Source organism: Pristiophorus japonicus, chromosome 8, assembly GCF_044704955.1.
Source record: "Pristiophorus japonicus isolate sPriJap1 chromosome 8, sPriJap1.hap1, whole genome shotgun sequence".
Taxonomy (NCBI): domain Eukaryota; kingdom Metazoa; phylum Chordata; class Chondrichthyes; family Pristiophoridae; genus Pristiophorus; species Pristiophorus japonicus.
The window spans coordinates 204,685,257-204,704,314 of record NC_091984.1 but is presented as its reverse complement, the minus strand read 5'-3'; the positions used below and the strand labels follow the sequence as shown (position 1 = coordinate 204,704,314).

The window sequence follows — 19,058 nt, the reverse complement described above, 5'->3', positions numbered from 1 at the left end:
GATAAAAGTTCACAGGGTGGCAGGTAATATATTAGCATGGACAGAGGATTGACTAACAAATAGAAAACAGAGTCGGGATAAATGGTTCATTCTTGGGTTGGCAATCAGTAAACTAGTGGGATGCTGTAGAGATCAGTGCTGGGACCCCAGCTATTTACAATCTATATTAACGACTTGAATGAAGGGACTGAGTGTAACGTAGCCAAGTTTGCTAACGATACGAAGATGGGAGGTAAAGCAATGTGTGAGGAGGACATAAAAAAATCATCAAAAGGACATAGACAGGCTGAATGGGCAAAAAATTGGCAGATGGAGTACAATGTTGGAAAGTGTGAGCTTATCCACTCTGACAGTAAAAAATCGAAGAGCAAGTTATTATTTAAATGGAGAAAAATTGCAAAGTACAGCGGGATCTGGGGGTCCTGGTGCATGAAACACAAAAGGTTAGTATGCAGGTACAGCAAGTGATCAGGAAGGTCAATGGAATCTTGGCCTTTATTGCAAAGGGGATGGAGTATAAAAGCAGGGAAGTCTTGCTACAGTTATACAGGGTATTGCTGAGGCCACACCTGGAATACTGCGAACACCTTTGGTTTCCATATTTAAGAAAGGATATACTTACTTTGGAGGCAGTTCAGAGAAGGATCACTAGGTTGATTCCAGATATGAGGAGGTTGACTTATGAGGAAAGGTTGAGTAGATTAGGCCTCTACTCATTGTAATTCAGAAGAAGGTGTGATCTTATCGAAACGTATAAGATTATGAGGGGGCTTGACAAGGTGGATGCAGAGGATGTTTCCACTGATGGAGGAGACTAGAACTAGGGGGCATAATCTTAGAATAAGGGGCCGTCCATTTAAAATTGAGATGAGGAGGAATTTCTTCTCTGAGGGTTGTAAATCTGTGGAATTCGCTGCCTCGGAGAGTTGTGGAAGCTGGATCATTGAATAAATTTAAGGCAGAGATAGACAGTTTCTTCACCGATAAGGGAATAAGGAGTTATGGGGAGAGGGCAGGGAAGTGGACCTGAGTCCATGATCGGATGAGTCCATAATCGGATCAGCCATGATCGTATTAAATGGCGGAGCAGGCTCGAGGGGCCATATGGCTTACTCATGCTCCTATTTCTTATGTTCTTATGGTTTCAAGAAGTGTTTGGTAGTTTTAGGTAAGAAATCAATTAATCTATGTTTGTATTATATATCAAAATGAATATTGATTAGTGAAGTATAGTTTTATATTAAACATAGTTTCTGAAAGTTCCTTTAGAATTATTGGAGCTGTTCAGCCTACTCAATTAATATGGTATATCCTAAATATTACGTAGCTATAGGGAAATCCTTACAAAAGTATAAGGTAGTGGGAGGAATAAACTAAGCAAATATTGCAAAAGTTCCAACAGTATTTGAATGTTGTTTTTGTAGGCTAATAGAAATTAGTCTGATAAATGTTTGAGAAGTTTAGACTTTTTGGGTTGCTTCTTTTGATATATAGGTGGGACTCCGAGTTTAAAAAAACTTGGTGAGCTGCCACCTTATCTGAGGCATCGTTGTAGTCTTGGTGGTATATGAGCAGTATGGGAAACACCGACACACAAGCCACATCAATCACAAACCTGCAATGACAAATTTAGAACTTAAATTTCCAATAAGATGGCACACTATGGAAGCTTTGGTGATGAATTTAGCATGCTTTGCTTTTGCATTAAAACGCACATTGGTGTTAGTACAAATATGACACTTTGTTAGCTGTCCCAGTAGGTCGTACACCACCTAAGTGACGCAGCAGTGGGAATGTTGTCAGAAAATGAGTGGCCTTCTCATTCTCCACTTTTCATCCATGTCTACATTTTTTTTTTGCAATCTATAATCTATTCTCATGCTGCATAGGAAATCTTAAAATTGAATCAATGTTTTCATATCCAGCTGAATGATTGTTACAGGTTTGATAAATGAAAAATCTAATTCACTTTTCTTTTTGTTTGTTTCAGTGGTACTGAACAGACTTCGGCAACTTAGTACTACCACGGCCATTTTGTCTGATCCGTCACTGATGCCTGAGCAAGCAAAGCAAGCTGTAAACCGAATCAGTAAGAGCAGTGGGGAATCATAGTGTCAACTTCTGTGGCAGTGGCATTTCCTGTGAAATGTGAGAGTCTTATGGTTGGAGATAGCCCTTCTGGTGGAAAAGCTGTTTCCTCTTCCCCCCCCCCCCCCCCTCCCCCTCTTCCTCTCTGTGACTTTTGCACTTTAAACAAATCTGAAAGCTGTGATCTGGATAGCTGGGCAACCTAAAGTGAACTGCTGGGTCTTAAATGCGTGTCCTTCAATAAGCCTTCTGATTTTAAGGTTAAACCCAATAATTAACCCCAAAAGATAAATTCCGAAATTAGGGAAAACCTATAGTACCTGTAAATATCAATGTCCATGCTATATTTCTGATGTGATGCATTACACCTCCCTTGGCACAAGCAATACTTGCCTTTTTTCTGCTCTAACAAGCAGCATCAATGTAGTGCATTACTTCAGTCTGCGTCATCTATAGCCCAAGAGAAGGGAAGAGAGATAACGCTAAGGATGTTGCTGATGATGTGTGCCAACTCATTTTAGCATTATTCTTTGTGAAGATTGTTTAGACATAAGAATTTATCATTTATTCAAGGTATTTTATTCCAAAATTTTTGATTGCGTCCAAAGTTTTGAGTATAAATATTTAGTTTTAATTTCAACTTTAAAAAAACTACATTTCCACAGTTAATTTCAATTGTTTTTTTTTAATGGCATGTGGAGAGGGACCCATCCTCCTAAAGAGAAATTAGAAGGGTTATCCATTAGTAATTCAACATCCCTTTTCAGTGCATTGTTCTGAATATCTAGCAAGAAAAAAGTTAAGCTCAGGTACACATAAGCTGCAAGTCCTATGGACAGCAATAAACCATTGTCTGTGGCTTATGAAAGCCTCGGTTATACAAACAGTCTGTGTAGATTTTTGTAAATTACTATTAAAATCGAAGTGTGACGTATTTAAGGGAAGTCACCTCAAGGGAAATATGTTTTTGGATACTTTGTTTCCAATGCCTCAAAACTACCCTTTTGATTTGTTTTTTTTTCCCAGTAAGCTTTCTGAAAAAAGTGCAGATTTTATGTTAAGAACCAAAGAAAATACTTAACTGATGCAAAGACAGATGTTTTTGCATTCAGCCTCTATTCAATTTCGCCAGTGAACAGGTATGAATAATGTTAAACAGATAATGTGTTACTAGACAAAACGGTGCTCATTTGTCTCGGATCAGTGCATGGATTCACCTTCCTTGTGTTTATTGGAAGGGAAAAGCAAAGTACATTTGTTAGATCATTTTCAAATGTTGCCTAAAGAAAAAACTCATCCTTTTGAAAAATAAATTATGTTTTGTAATGTAGCAGAAAACATTCATTGTGTTGTGGTTGTATTGGGGAATGGAAAACCAAGTGATGGTCACATGTTCAAACTAGATTCTGTATACAATTTGTGCGAAATCTGAGACCTGATTGCTGTACATAATTGTTTTAGGGTTCCAGTCCTATCTACACATTTATTCTATTTAGAACCATAATGTATTAAAGCTTCATTTATATTTTATTAAATAAAATAGAAGCTGACTCTCTTACTTTTGACCTTTCATTTTGGTGGTCATCTGATTAAATTTACAGAAGGCCGTGGATTGTTCATACAAAGTTCATGCTTTTAAAATTTTCTCAGTGCACTCCTCTGATGGCTTGTTGGGTACATGTATTTGCTGTGGTACTGAGCCGACATACTAGGAAGGTCCTTGGTATTGCTGAGGTGGTTAATGTCAACCAAGGTATTAGTAGGTTTGCTGTAGTGGACTTCAGTAATTATGGGTTAGGGGCTTGAAAAATCACCCAAAGTTGCTGCCCCTGTTCACTATCCAGTGCCTACTCCTGGAAAATGTGAATATTGAATGAGGATCAGGATCATGATTAGTTCTGATGGCACCATGGTGGACTAGTCTGTCAGTACTCCGTGCCGAGGCTCATACATGAAGACTAGCCATTTGGAGACTGTGCCAAAGGGTTAACGGCACCAGCATAACCTAGTACAGCAATAACTTGCATTTATATAGCACCTTTAATGTAGTAAAACATCCCAAGGTGCTTCACAAGAACGTTATAAAACAAAATTTAACACCGAGCCTCGTAAGGAGATATTAGACAGATGACCAAAAGCTTGGTCAAAGTGGTAAGTTTTGAGGAGAGAGGCGAAGAGGTTTAGAGAGGGAATTCCAGAATTTAGGGCCTAGGCAGCTGAAAGCATAGCCGCCAATGGTGGAGCGATTAAAATAAGGGATTCGCAAGAGGCCAGAGTTGGAGAAGCGCAACGATCAACCCTAAGAAAAACAACCCTAGTTTCTACAGTCTCTCCATCTATCTATAGTCTTTCATCTCTGGTACCATTCTAGTAAATCTCTCTAAGGCCTTGATATCTTTCCTAAAGTGTGATATCCAGAATTGGACACACTAGTCCAACTGGAGCCTAACTAATGTTTTATAAAGGATTAGCATAACTTCCTTGATTTTGTACTCCATGCTTCTATTTATAAAGCCAAGGATCCCGTAGGCCTTTTTAACAGCCTTCTCAACTTGTCCTGCCACCTTCAAAGAAAGATACCCCCCTCCCTCCCCCCCCCCCCAGGCCTCTCCTCGTTCTTCCTGCCAGAATGAATCACTCTTCGCTGCGTTAAATTTCATCCGTCATGTCTGCCCATTTCACCAGTTTGTCTATTGCCTCCTGAAGTCTATTACTATGCTCCTCGCTGTTTCCTACATTTCTGAGTTTCGTATCATCTGCAAACTTCCCTGCAGTCTGAAAAACAACTGTTCACTATATTTCTCTGCATTCTGTCCAATTTCGTATCGACGCACCCATCGCCTCTTTCATCATCATGGGCTTCAAGGATGCTTTAAAAAAAAAAGTTAAAGCTTTGATCAGTGTTAGAAGACTACATGGAATGACAGGATTTAGGAAATTCACATTGGTCTATAACATTCAGCTAACTAGTCAATAACAAACAACTTAAATTGATGGTGACTCTTCAAAGGCACAAGTATTCATTTTTGTCCAATAGTTTAGTTAAAACAAGTAAAAGTGAAATTTCCAACATGTGACTTATAGAAGTGATTTTAATATTAAAGATTATATGAGGAAAGGATTGGCCTTGAGATAAACAGATTGCCTTGCTGTTTATGGTGAATTTCAACCATTCTTGTACTTATGTGAAAAACTGTCCAAAATCAGAAATGCAACAGTTGAAAGATTGGCCATTGTTCATACTGGCTAACTTGGAGTCCTCTTGATTTTACAGTACTTGTATTCTGTTTTGGTTCTGTACAACACTTTGAAGTTACAATGTTGCATAGAATGTACAGCACAGAAACAAGCCATTTGGGCCAACTGGTCTATGCCGACATTTCTGTTTCATATGGGTATCCTCGCTCCCCTTTTCATCTAACCCTGTCAGCATAGCCTTCTATTCCTTTCTGTTTCATGTGCTTATCTAGCTTCCCCTTTAATGCATCTATGCTATTTGCCTCAACTACTACTTGAGGTAGTGAGTTCCATATTCCTACTGCTCTTTGGGTGAAGAAGTTTCTCCTGAATTCCCTATTGGATGTATTGGTAACTATCTTGTATGTATGACCTCAATTTTTATCTCCCCACAAGTGGAAGCATCTTCTCTATGTCTATCAAACCTCTTCATAATTTTTAAGATCCGTATTAGGTCACCCCTCAACCTTCTCTTTCCTAGAGGAAAGAGTCCCAGCTTGTTCAACCTTTCCTGATAAGTAAATCCTCAGTTCTGGCAACATCTTTGTGAATCTTTATTGTATTCTCCAGTGCCTTTTATAATCCTTTTTTATAATATGGAGACCAGAACTGTGCACAGTATTCTAAATAAGGTTTAATCAAGGTTCAAAACGAGTTTAGCATTAACTTCTCTGCTTTTAAATTCTGTCCCTCTAGAAATGAACACCAATGCTTCGTTTGCTTTTTTTATTGGTTCCATTAATCTGTGTCACTACTTTTAGTGATTTGTCTCTCTGTATCCCCAAGTACCTTTGCTCTTCTACCCCATTTAGACTTGTATTATCCAAGCAATATATGGCCTCCTTATTCTTCCTACCAAAATGTAGCACCTCACACTTATCTATATTCATGTGTTCATATAAATACTGTTGTGACTTTCATAAATTCAAATTGTTTCTTCTGTTCTGGTTAGTTTCAAATACAATGATTGGAAATTTACTACCTCAGTTGTAAATTTAGATGTTTTTGTTTTTCTGGATGTCATCGGTGCATTAATGGCTCTTGTGCCATTTTCCACATTTCTTTTTTCCCTAAAGGAAAAACAATAAGGCAAACAATTGGTTTCTGAATGAATTAAATGAAATTTTCTTCTTCTATTTTCCAGGAACTGCAAGGCATTTCTGGTCGCACAACAGAGAACTGGGGGTGGGGAGAGGAATTTAGTCTGACTGCAGTAGGCACATCATAGTGAATGTTGGTCCTGGGAATCAAACTCATTATTCTCTCGTTGAAAAGTCATGGTAATAACCAAAAGTGACAGATCATGGGGAGATAATGAAATGATATGGTAAAAAAATCCAAGTGTAGAATGTTTGTGTTTCTTTTAATATAAATCTTCACCGGTATTTCTCCACAAGTGTACTTTTTTTTAGTACGTGGCATTTTGAATATCCCATGATCTTTTTACCATACTGAGTGAGCAAGACTTTGGAATATGTGGTCTTCGGTTCACTCAGTTATGAGTAAATTAAGCAATAATTGGCACCCTCAAACCTTTGCAGAAGGAACTTGACTGATGGATGTGAATGCAAGTTGAATCCTTCAAACTGCTGCTCTCAATTGCAACCTACTATGCAACAAGTTTATGATTACCATTCATGGAATGTATTTTTTTAAATAAATACTTTAAAGGACACTCAATACCTTCCTTTGTATCGGGGTATCCACTGGTGTGAGCCACCTATGCTGAGCTTAGATTATAAAAGTGAGGAACATTTAAAGTCACTTGTAGCATTACTGAACATACCATCTGCTTTGCTGCTTCTGTCTAAATTGAGTTCCTTCAGACATCCGTCCCAAATAGATTGTGCAGATGATGTCCTTTATTTGTTGTCATGGTCACATGATGTCAGAAATCTGATGATATACTGGTATTTTAATTTGCTGTTGAGTTACGAGTGTTGGTCATATGGATTATAATCCTGATGTCATTACCTGTTGTAGCTATTTTATTTGTACTTTATTTGCATAAACTTGAAGTGCTTAGAAATGTAATGCCATTACTGTATATTTAGTGTGCCTCTTTCCCTAACTATATTGTACACAATCTGTGAAAAGTGTCCTTTGTTTTTTTTAAACAGTTTTAAATGCAACCCAGGATCATTAAATGTCCAGTTTCTTGATCATAATATTTGAAACCATCTTGATTAATGAACCTATTTGTATGAAACAAATTTGTTTTGATTTTTTAATAATTTCAATATTTTGAGAAATGATTTCATTGGTTGTAGCCTGACTTATCGAACTTCTCAGTTCTGCAAAAGTAAATTAGCATAATATACAGGTTACCACTGGTTCAAGCTTGAACCAGATTGGGGGATGCCTCGACTCTAAGCCAAAATTTAAGGCAAGTCAAATTACCACAAATTGGCAGAGCTTGCCCTGATGATAAAATGGATACATGCACTGCGATGTATCACAGAACCATACAGATTAGAAAGGTTTCTGGATTGATCCTGCTAAATGAACTAGTTTTATCTGGTGCAGAACTAAGAACTTAACTTCTCTGGGTTGGGAAGGGGGAAATTGGCTAGGGGTTTCCAGTAACACCCCTCCCCCCCAAATAATGTACAGGTGGGACTTTGAACTTCGGGGCATAAAACCAGGGGTAGCACATTGGCCACCCATTATAAACCCTGCCCGATTTTCCATTGAAGTCGAAAGAATGGAAAATCGGGCAGGGTGTAGAGCCGGTTGAAAGTTCCACCTTGTAAGTATTTACATGTGGTGAGTACAGGATTGAGCTCGCTTGTAATGATGCTCACGGCTAAATAACTCACTGGGCTCACATGTGAAGAACAGACACTCGATTGAGGTATTTCAGGGCACCTACTAGCACTCTATTTACTGCACACTAACATCATTTAGCACCTTGAGTAAAGGTCAGGAGAAAATTTATATTAAGACAAAGCTGTGGGATAAACTTGCTAATGTCTGCAATAAATACAGAAAATACTGCAAGCCTTGTAGGCCGAGAGAGGAAATGAAACTGACACCAAAATTAAATTGTGAATGGGCGTTTGGAAGGCTGAGAACTGTGAAAACAATGTTCACCAAGATGAAGAAAAGGAACCGCAATATTTTGAACATGTAGGTAGAGATAAAAGTGACTGACTGAGAAAGATAATCATGTTGGGAGAAATGCAAGGCCAAAAAAGATCCAGAGGAAGAGTTTTGGTTAACATTGATCCAGGATCCTCACCTCTGACATAAGGATGATACTCAAAGAAAGAACATGTTCATTGTCTGTCTATTTAGGTAAGTAGAGATGTCAAAGATTGAAATGCACAAACCTATAGATGTTTTATTAATGATGGATGTGAGAAAGTAAATCTCCAGCAAGTTGTTGTTTCACTGAGAAAAATGGAACCTTTCCACTAACTTCTTGGGCTGGATTTTCGTCATTTTTTCAATCATTTGCCACCGAAAATACCATTGGTGGTAAATTAATCAGTACCACCCACAAAAATACCACCCATTTTACTTTTGAGTGTTACATGATCAAAAATAAGAACGAAATACAGTTAGCCCTACCACCAGTCATATTTGATGAAAATAGCAGCCTTGAGTGAAAGTGGTATTTGGGTGGTTTAAAAAAAACGCAATTTTTAAATAGCATCGAAATACCACCGGAAAACCAGTGGTAGGGCTAAATAATGAAAATCCAGTCCCTTCTCTTTTCTCCCCCCCGCCCCCCTCCACCCCTGCCCCATCCCATCCCATGGATTAGAGTGTATTGGTATGAACTGCCTGATACATCATAAAAGTCCGTTTCAATGAGTGGTTGGGATTAGGGAAATCTCTGGTGACTATGCAGCTTTTGGCTCTTGACGGCAGTGGATACTGCTCTGTTTGCCTGCTATCACTTCCTCAGGAGTTTTGTGAGAGCTTTGACAGTTGTCCTGTTTGAGTATTACATTTCTTAAAAGATTTATAGAAACAATGCTGAGTTCTTTCTGTACATTAGTGCCATGGATATTGGGGTATAGTAATTTTCTCCACTAAATAATCCCCCTGGTGAGAAGGTTATGGTATATTTGTGAATGAGGAATGATATGAAGACATCTAATATGTCAGTAACTGCAAAAATTGAGCAATTGGATAGTTGAAACTTTGATCATGTTTTTAATGTTAATATAAAATTGGGGTTTCTTTACTGCCAGCTTGGTTTCAAGATAACACTTATTTTTTAGATGGGATGGGTTTGTGGTTTTATACTTTTGAGATAACAGAAAAAGCTGCATCAGACTGAGTTTTCCCACAAACACTTTTATGATTATCTCTCTACATGTAGCTGACTGGAAAATGATCAAATCTAATCCTCTGTAAACCTTGCTGCAGTGGGGATCTACCTACCACCTTGCTAAGAAATTAGTTTAAATGCATTTTTCCAGTAATTTCGGTGACCACTTACATCTTTTTGACATGACATTGAATTGTCCATTGGCTACTGTAAAGTATCTGAACTACCTGGTCCAAACTGATCCTAATATTCTCCATCACTTTTATGGTTTCATTTTTTAGAAAAAAAGGTTGTGTTCACCTGCACTAATACTAAGGCGTGCTCCTTGGAGCTGTGCAGTAGTATGGTAACACCACTCATGGTTTCAGTCATGGAATAATCTAACAGAAACAGACCATTTGGCTCAACAGGTCTAAACCAGTGTTTATGCTGCACACTAGCCACCTCCCACCTTCATCTAACCCTGTCAACATATCCTTCTATTCCTTTCTCCCTCATCTACTTATCTAGATTGCCTTTAAATGCATCTATGCTATTCACCTCAACCACTCCATGTGCTAACGAGTTCCATATTCTCACCACTCTGAGTAAAGAATGGGGTCTTGCCTTCTGATGCAATAGAGACCATTTTTTTTCTTTTTTACTGTTGATTTTTCTTGGCAGGAATGGAATTGTAGCAGAGAGTGACATCTTTCGCAATGCAGCATCTGAAACTCCTGCCGCAGGATCAGTAGGGGAATGTGCACTCATATATTTCAACACCTTTTGAGTTATTTGCAAGTTAACAAAAGATTGGGGTAATAACTGCAGAATTCTAAAGGACACATCATAATGCAGGACTTTCTACTCTGCTGTGGCATTTACAAACTCCATTTCTTCTGCACACTGGGTTTGTAGCCCATTTCTGGCTTGATCCAGATCAAAACACAGGATCTAAACACGAGACAAACGAGAGTGATTCTGAATTTTTGTAATATTCTCTACTGCATCAGGAGACAAAAAATATATTTTTCATGGTGAGATTCAGTTCTCAATCTTGTTACATTTTGGTCATGCTGAACAAAGGCAATTATTTGAGTGATAGCTGCTGGGAAATAATTTTTTGAACCATTATTTTTCATTTTATGTTTGAGTAGAAATTGTTTTCCACCTGTTTTATACCAAGCCTCCTTTAAAAATACAGATATAAAAAGTTTATTCCTAAATCTGGAAGATTTGATCTGAAGACAATAGGAACATTGATCGCCCTAGCTAATTCTCCTTTCTACAATGAATGGTCATCCACACATATCCATGTGTGAGTATTAATAGTCGGATAACTTTTTGGTAATCACCTAGTGATTATTAAGTTATCGAAAGTTCCCAGCTGGCTTAATAAGTATATCCAGTGAGTAGCCACAACAAATAGACTAGAATGTTCCAGATTAAATTATTTTGATTTTTTTTTTAAAGCCTAAATTCCGCACCTGAAACTCTGCCCATGAACTTTGGTGATTTGTTTGGCATAGCCTTGGATTTCTTGAAAGTCTTGTACGCTGCATTTCTGAACAGCTAAGATCAGTTGTTCCACTATTTGGTGTTCCATTAACACTGGCTGTTTAATTTGCTGTCAAATCACTCTCTGTGCTGTAGTTAATGACTCATCCTTGAACTTTTTCCACCCCATCAACTTGAGGGTTCTCTTGCCCACTCAGTTTCTTCTCTATCATCTACCTCCTTCTTGTTATTAAACTCTACCCACTTTTTCTGCTAAAGTCACTCGTTCAACTTCTGTTAAGATTGTTAAATCCCAATTGCACACCACCTTCCATTCCCCTCACAGCGCAGTGACTGAATCACCCTTAACTTCATCTATGCCCTTAAATGGGCCAATAAGAATTTTTAAAATTCTTTAAAGGCACAGTTTCTTCGAGTCTCTTGCAATTTTCAAAAAATGTAACCATCTCTTGCCTTTGAAGGCTCCATTCTTAGCTTTTCACCTCCTAATATTCTTTGCTTCAGTTTCTTCTGATCTCAAATGGAGCCCATTGCCAATTATTCTCAACCTTTCATCTCTCAAGCCCAAGCCCAAGCCTAAAACTTGAAAAGTTGTTTCGTATCTGAGAATGAGAATGAGAGTTCAATTGTAATCTCTATCAAGGATATTTTTCAAATTTCAGAGATGACTTGTATGACATAATTGGACTTATTCTTCATAAGAAAATGGTAATGGTATTCTGGAAAAAAGCAGGAGTTCCTGATGCGTTCCATTAAATTACCAAGCTTGTAATGTGCTCCCTCACCCATGGTCACTATTTCTGGAAAATAATGGTCAGAACATTAGAATTTAAGAGAAGGTTGATTTTCTGCACTTGTACATGTTCCAGTGAACACTCTTCTTTGCATTTCCCTACATTACGACAGTGACTATCTTTTAAAAGTGCATCATTGACTGTGAAACACTTTGGCACATCTTGAGATCGTAAAAGGCACTAGATAAATACAACTTCTTTATTGGCAGCAAACTTAAAACTGACTTTTTTTTAAAAAAGATTGTGCTGTGATAATTACAAAATAGGAAGCAGATCTGAGATGGGACTCATATGAATAAAGTACCTGAATTACTACAAAAGTACAAAATGTCAAATATTTAAAATACTGTAGATAATGAGGAAACATAATCTGTTTTCATTCTGTGTGGTCTGCTTTGCCACTTTTACCCCAATCTTGCTCAATTTAACTTAAAACTTATTATTTTTTCTGAAACACTGCAGAGACTTTTGCTTGGATATGTATGCTCTATTTTATTGTCCAATTGCACATAATACTTTGACTGAATACTTGCTAAACTATCATATGGAATTGATACTGAGTGGGTACTGTCTATGTTTGCAAAGTGCATTTTATAGTTAATTGTATTTTAACAAATAGTGCCTGTTTCAACAGAATAGTTTTGTATTTTGAGTGTGAATTGTGGATTTTTTTTTTCCTTTTTGGAGTTATGTCTTTAATAAACCAAAAAAGTGTGGTGATCAAAAAATATGCAGATCTATTAAATGTTTTTTCTTAATTTTGATGTAAGAGAATATTGTAATTATAAATGCAAAAGCTGTATCGAACAACAAATGGCAAGCAATGTTGAATTTTCAGTCATCCCAATAAAGCTCTTATACTTCGAAATATAAAACGGATGAATATCAATCCAGTTTGATCAGCTGAATTATTGCAGATCTATCTGGCTAATGATGTAATACAATATGATGAGAGATGAATTTTGTCTTTCATAACTGCATGAATTTATTTTTAAATAACCAATCATCCATTATAAGTGGAGGAAGTGCATTCGGGCGGGCGCTGAGCTCCTCATGTTTTGTCGCCGAGAGCATGCAGAAATCAAGTGCAGGCAGCGGAAGGAGCATGCGTCAAACCAGGCTCCCTACCCACCCTTTCCCTCGACGACTATCTGTCCGACCTGTGACAGAGACTGTGGTTCTCGTATTGGACTGTACAGCCACCTAAGAACTCATGCTAAGTGTGGAAGCAAGTCTTCCTCGATTCCGAGGGACTGACTTGATGATGATAATGATCCATATTCTTGATGGAGGCTACCCAAGACTATTTGGCTAAGCAATACAATTTTTTTTTATAGTATATCATGACAAGTGGACCAGTGATGACTGTAATTTAAGTTGTGTTTCACCTAGGGTGTGGAATTTCCTCTCCAATCCCCAAAATGGAGGGTACTTTCTTCTGCATAATTAATGCATTCAGCTGTCTGTTCAAGTAACAAAATTGCAGGATCATTGGATGAGAAATTGAAATATTCTCCCACCTTTTAAGAGGTATTTTGATTCCATAGTGAACACAAAAAGTTTTGGAAAAGTTGTTTGGGACACCTGTAGCTTGCTGGTGCTAATTATTTTTTAACTGCAAGAAGCAAGGAATTGCATGTTCACATCAGCACATACAAGAGACTTAACACTTTAGTACATAAAGATTTGTCTCATAAAATGTTCGATAAAATGTATTTCTAGTATAGAGCAGTCCAAGGATTCATTTGTTTGCCAGTATATGCAAGGAACTTTAGAATTAAGCTAACGACAATTTATTTTTGGTAATCCAGGGAACTTTCATGACCAACTTTTAGGTCCTCCAGAGAAGATTGACTGCTAAGACCAATGAAACTGGTGTGCCTAACAGGAACTATTTTAGAAGAAAAATTGAATGCTTGGCTAAAGAGCTGTTCATTCTTGATTACAGCAGGTAGCAGAGAGGAAATAGTTATAAAATAGGGAGATTTCTATATTTTCTGATCTTTTATTCTGAATGGACAAGATCTAAATCAGTTTTTTTTTATATCTTCAGCCTCCTGTATCTTTAAGGGAGCCTACTGTTCCGTGGTATTAATGGTCAGCACATATAACTGGCCAAGACCTCTCTGTATATTTAATGGAGATTGTCTGAAATATTGTTTGGTGAGTAGGGCAGACTGTTTGAAATGGTAACTTGCATAGATTGATATACAGTGGAATAGACAGATTTAACCATTAAATCTTTGGAGGCAGTTGGTCACATCTAGACAGTAACATCTTACCTCAAGTTTTGGGATCTGTTGCGCATTTACTCTGATTGTTGCAATGTCCAACATGAACATCACAACTTGGATTCATCGGCTTTAATTCTGGTTGGAGATTTGATCTTGTGTAACAGCGATGCATGTCTTTCGTGTGCAACAATGTTTCATGAAAGTCTTTGAAAAGCTCTTCTAAAAGCCCTTTCCCGGTCAAACTGTTCTGAAAGAGGACATTTTATTTGTTTATTTTAAGTACGAGGCTGCGTCTTGCTGCTACGGGGCTGTAAATAAATCTTGGTTTTAGCCTCTACACATACCATGGTCTTAATCTTCAAAAGTGAGGGGTGGGGGACGGTCTCTTCAGTGATTGGTGCACCAATCCATGAGACCAGGGTTAATATTTAACCCTCTTATCTCGGACACAGCGCGTAGAAGGAGGGGGCGGAATTGCCCCGTTTTATAGCACCGTTCGTGCCAACGGGGGGGGGGTTGGCGGAGGTGCTGCCATGGCAACGACGCGCCCGACGGTGAGCGCCCCGGGCCGCCACGCAACCGGCAGTGACGGCATGAGCGTGACCTCGCCAAACCCTTGTTGCCCCGCGGGCTACGAGGCTGGCGCAAGCGGATGCCAACGCCAGATTTGCAGATTGTCGACATCCGCTCTCAGGGCGGTGCTTAAAGGGGAGGGCGCTAGCACCCTGAGCCGGCATCTTTTTTTTGTCGGCCGACTCTCGGGTTGGCTCGACTATGGCGGCCCTAGCGTGGTCCGGGCCACTATTGTGCAGCCCAGCACTCAGTCTTGGGTGCGGTGTCCTGGGGGCCCAGTGGAGGCCGTGCAGAGTGCGCAGCAGGACACACGGGAATTTCGCCCCTTGAGTCTGCTTATGGAAACAGTCTTTTCACCATGAACACAATGTTGTATTTCAGTTGAATTTCCAATTTAGCTTGGTGATCAATTTCAGAATGGAGTCACTGAAAAAATAGACACTGAATCGTTTCAACTAATAATCGAACTGTGCAGGAGACTGAGGAAAAGTCAAAGCTACAATTGCAAGCTTTAAAAAAACAACAGTGCATCCATGCAATCATGGGTATGGCAAAGTTCAGCCTAGGTGAAGTTAGTGGTCTGTCTCCATTCATAGCTCAAAAAGAAAGTTTCCTTTTCATTCTCGAGGATGATTTTATCCAAAGGCCAAACACCACTGAGATGGAGGACAGCAGTGAGAATGAAGAAACTAGCTCCCTTACATCCGCCACCCGGTGATTGCTTGCTACAAGGTCACTATTGTTGGGGAGGGGGCCGTGGGAGAGAGAGGATCTATTTTTAATTTATTGATTGGCTATTTAAAATGCATTGCGCTAAGTCATCTTTTCTAGATTTTACTGGTCAACTAGGGGTAGTTGAAAAATTTCGAGACGAACACTCTACACGTGTTAGAAAAGCAACCAGTGGCAATTCAAAAGAACTGGCAGGTTATTTCTGATGAGGAATGGAAGCATTGTGCATTTAAATTATGTCTACAAATTATTCATTTTGCTCTTAGAGTTGGGATCTTATTTTGTTTACCAGTGGGTGCCATAGGGATCAGTGTTGGGACCCCAACTATTTACAATCTATATTAATGACTTGGATGAAGGGACCGAGTGTAATGTAGCCAAGTTTGCTGATGATACAAAGATGGGAGGAAAAGCAATGTGTGAGGAGGACACAAAAAATCTGCAAAAGGACATAGACAGGCTAAGTGAATGGGCAAAAATTTGGCAGATGGCGTATAATGTTGGAAAGTGAGGTTATCCACTTTGGCAGAAAAAAATTGAAGAGCAAGTTATTATTTAAATGGAGATAAAGTGCTACACTACAGTGGGACCTAGGTGCATGAAACACAAAAGGTTAGTATGCAGGTACAGCAAGTGATCAGGAAGGCCAATGGAATCTTGGCCCTTATTGCAAAGGGGATGGAGTATAAAAGCAGGGAAGTCTTGCTACAGTTATACAGAGTATTGGTGAGGCCACACCTGTAATACTGCGTACAGTTTTTGTTGTGTATCTGTAAAGCATGCACTCCCATGTTCTGCCACCATGGAACTCATCTCCTGAAGTCCCAAGGGATCCCAACATCATAAGCCGGCCCCTAAGGCCTCTTCCTCACTCTGGAGTGTCTTATTAAAGACTGAGGTCACTGTTACTTTAACCTCCCTGTGTGAAGCCTCATCTGTGTTAGGAACACAACAACTGACGACGAGAATATGAATCCAATGCAAAGAGGCAGCAAACTGTGGGCATCCTGGAGAAGTTCTTGGAGGGTGAGGCCTGGGAAGCCTATGTCGAACGGCTAGACAAGTACTTTGTAGCCAACGAGCTGGACGGAGAAGGAAGCACTGCAAAAAGGAGAGCGGTCCTCCTCACAGTCTGCGGGGCACCGACCTACAGCCTCATGAAGAATCTTCTGGCTCTGGTTAAACCCACAGATAAGTCACATGAGGAGCTGTGTACACTGGTTTGGGAGCATCTTAACCCGAGGGAGAGCGTGCTGATGGCGAGGTATCGGTTCTACATGTGCCAGCGATCTGAAGGTCAGGAAATGGCGAGCTACGTCGCCGAGCTAAGGCGACTTGCAGGACAATGTGAGTTTGATGGCTACCTGGAGCAAATGCTCAGAGACTTTTTTGTACTGGGCATTGGCCACGCGACCATCCTACGAAAACTTTTGACTGGTAGAGACACTGACCCTCAGTAAGGCCATTGCGATAGCACAGGCCTTTATGTGATAACACCAAATTAATCTCTCAGCACACAAGTGCTAGCAATGTTCATAAATTAACTGGAACTGTGTTTGGGAGCGGAAATGTACAGGGCAGAAACCACGAATTTGCAATTGCCAGCAGGCCTCAGGTGACCCAGATGACTCAGAGTCCGCAACAAAGGATGAATGCAAGGCAATTCACACCTTGTTGGCGTTGTGGAGGCTTCCATTCAGCCAATTCATGCTGCTTCAAAGGGTATGTTTGCAAGAGGTGTGGAACAATGGGGCACCTCCAATGAGCTTGCAAGCTCTGCAAAACCTGCTAACCACCACGTGGCAGAGAAAGATCGGTCCATGGTGGATCAAAGCAATTTCGAGCCTCAGAGAGAGGAGGCAGATGCTGAAGTACACGGGGTGCACACATTTTCGACAAAATGTCCACCTATAATGCTAAATGTAAAATTGAATGGCTTACCCGTAGCCATGGAACTGGACACTGGCGCTAGCCAATTCACCATGAGTAAAAAGATGTTTGAGAGACTGTGGTGCAACAAGGCATTCAGACCAGCACTGAGCCCCATCCACATAAAACTGAGAATGTACACCAAAGAGCTTATCACTGTCCTGGGCAGCGCCATGGTCAAGGTCACCTACGAGGGCACGGTGCACGAACTGCCACTCTGGATTGTCCCGGGCGATGGCCCCACACTGCTTGGAAGGAGCTGGCTGGGCAAAATCCGCTGGAACTGGGATGACATCCGAGCGCTATCACATGTCGATGAGGCCTCATGTACCCAAGTTCTTAAGAAATTTCCTTCCCTTTTTGAGCCAGGCATTGGAAACTTTTCCGGGGCGAAGGTGCGGATCCACTTGGTCCCAGAGGCACGACTCATTCACCACAAGGCGTGTGCGGTACCTCACATGATGAGGGAGAGAGTGGAAATCGAGCTGGACAGGCTGCAACGCGAAGGCATCATCTCCCCAGTGGAATTCAAGAGTGGGCCAGTCTGATTGTTCCAGTACTCAAAAGTGATGGCACGGTCAGGATTTGCGGCGATTATAAAGTAACTATTAATCGTTTTTCGCTACAGGACCAATACCCGCTACCTAAGGCAGACAACCTATTTGCGACGCTGGCAGGAGGCAAGATGTTCACCAAGCTCGACCTGACTTCGGACTACATGATGCAGGAGCTGGAGGAGTCTTCAAAGGGCCTCACCTGCATCAACACGCACAAGGGATTGTTCATCTACAACAGATGCCCGTTTGGAATTCGGTCGGCTGCAGTGATCTTCCAGAGAAACATGGAGAGCCTACTCAAGTTGGTACCACACGGTGGTCTTTCAGGATGACATATTGGTCATGGGTCGGGACACCGCCGAGCACCTGCAAATCCTGGAGGAGGTCCTCCAGCGACTGGATCGCGTAGGGCTGTGGCTGGAGAGGCCGAAATGCGTCTTCATGGCAACAGAAGTGGAGTTTTTGGGGAGAAAGATCGCGGCGAACGGCATTCGGCCCGCAGACGCCAAGACAGAGGCTATCAGAAACGCGCCCAGGCCACAGAACATCACGGAGCTGCGTTCGTTCCTGGGACTCCTCAATTATTTTGGTAACTTCCTACCGGGGTTAAGCACCCTTTTAGAGCCCCTACATGTTTTATTGCGTAAAGGTGAGAACTGGGTATGGGGAAAAAACCAAATAATTGGTTTTGAGAAAGCCAGAAACATTTTATGCTCCAACAAGCTGCTTGTATTGTATAACCCATGTAAAAGACTTGTGCTAGCATGTGACGCATCATCGTACGGAGTCGGGTGTGTATTACAACAAGCTAACGTTGCGGGGAAGTTGCAACCTGTCGCCTATGCTTCCAGCAGCTTATCTAAGGCCGAGAGGGCCTACAGCATGATTGAGAAAGAGGCATTAGCGTGTGTGTTCGGGGTAAAGAAAATGCATCAGTACCTATTTGGCCTCAAATTTGAGCTGGAAACCGATCACAAGCCCCTCATACCCCTGTTCGCTGAAAACAAGGGGATAAATAATAATGCCTCAGCCCGCATACAAAGGCGGGCACTCGCGCTATCAACGTATAACTATACCATCCGCCACAGGCCAGGCACCGAGAATTGTTCGGATGCTCTCAGTCGGCTACCATTGC

At 40.5% G+C, this 19,058-nt stretch overlaps 1 protein-coding gene and 1 long non-coding RNA gene across 4 annotated transcripts in view; one reads left to right on the top strand and one right to left on the bottom strand.

The window, feature by feature from the left end:
• The window catches only part of mlxip (MLX interacting protein), a 117,261-nt gene extending 109,803 nt beyond the window's left edge, over positions 1–7,458 (top strand). Inside the window, exons 17-18 of one of the 3 annotated variants that reach the window (XM_070887807.1) lie at positions 1,991–2,089; positions 6,470–7,458. In XM_070887807.1, the coding sequence (XP_070743908.1) occupies positions 1,991–2,089; positions 6,470–6,528 (158 nt within the window). In that variant the 3' untranslated portion in view covers positions 6,529–7,458. Of the gene's footprint in view, positions 1–1,990; positions 3,647–6,469 lie in introns of those variants that run through there. The other 2 variants (XM_070887810.1, XM_070887809.1) reach the window with 2 other exon arrangements.
• Positions 4,694–14,714, bottom strand: LOC139268940 (uncharacterized). Its single transcript, XR_011594136.1, has 3 exons — positions 14,181–14,714; positions 6,308–6,395; positions 4,694–4,958 (listed from the first exon to the last, which is right to left on the bottom strand). It is a non-coding gene; the product is annotated as an uncharacterized lncRNA (long non-coding RNA).
• Between the last annotated feature and the right edge of the window lie 4,344 nt (positions 14,715–19,058).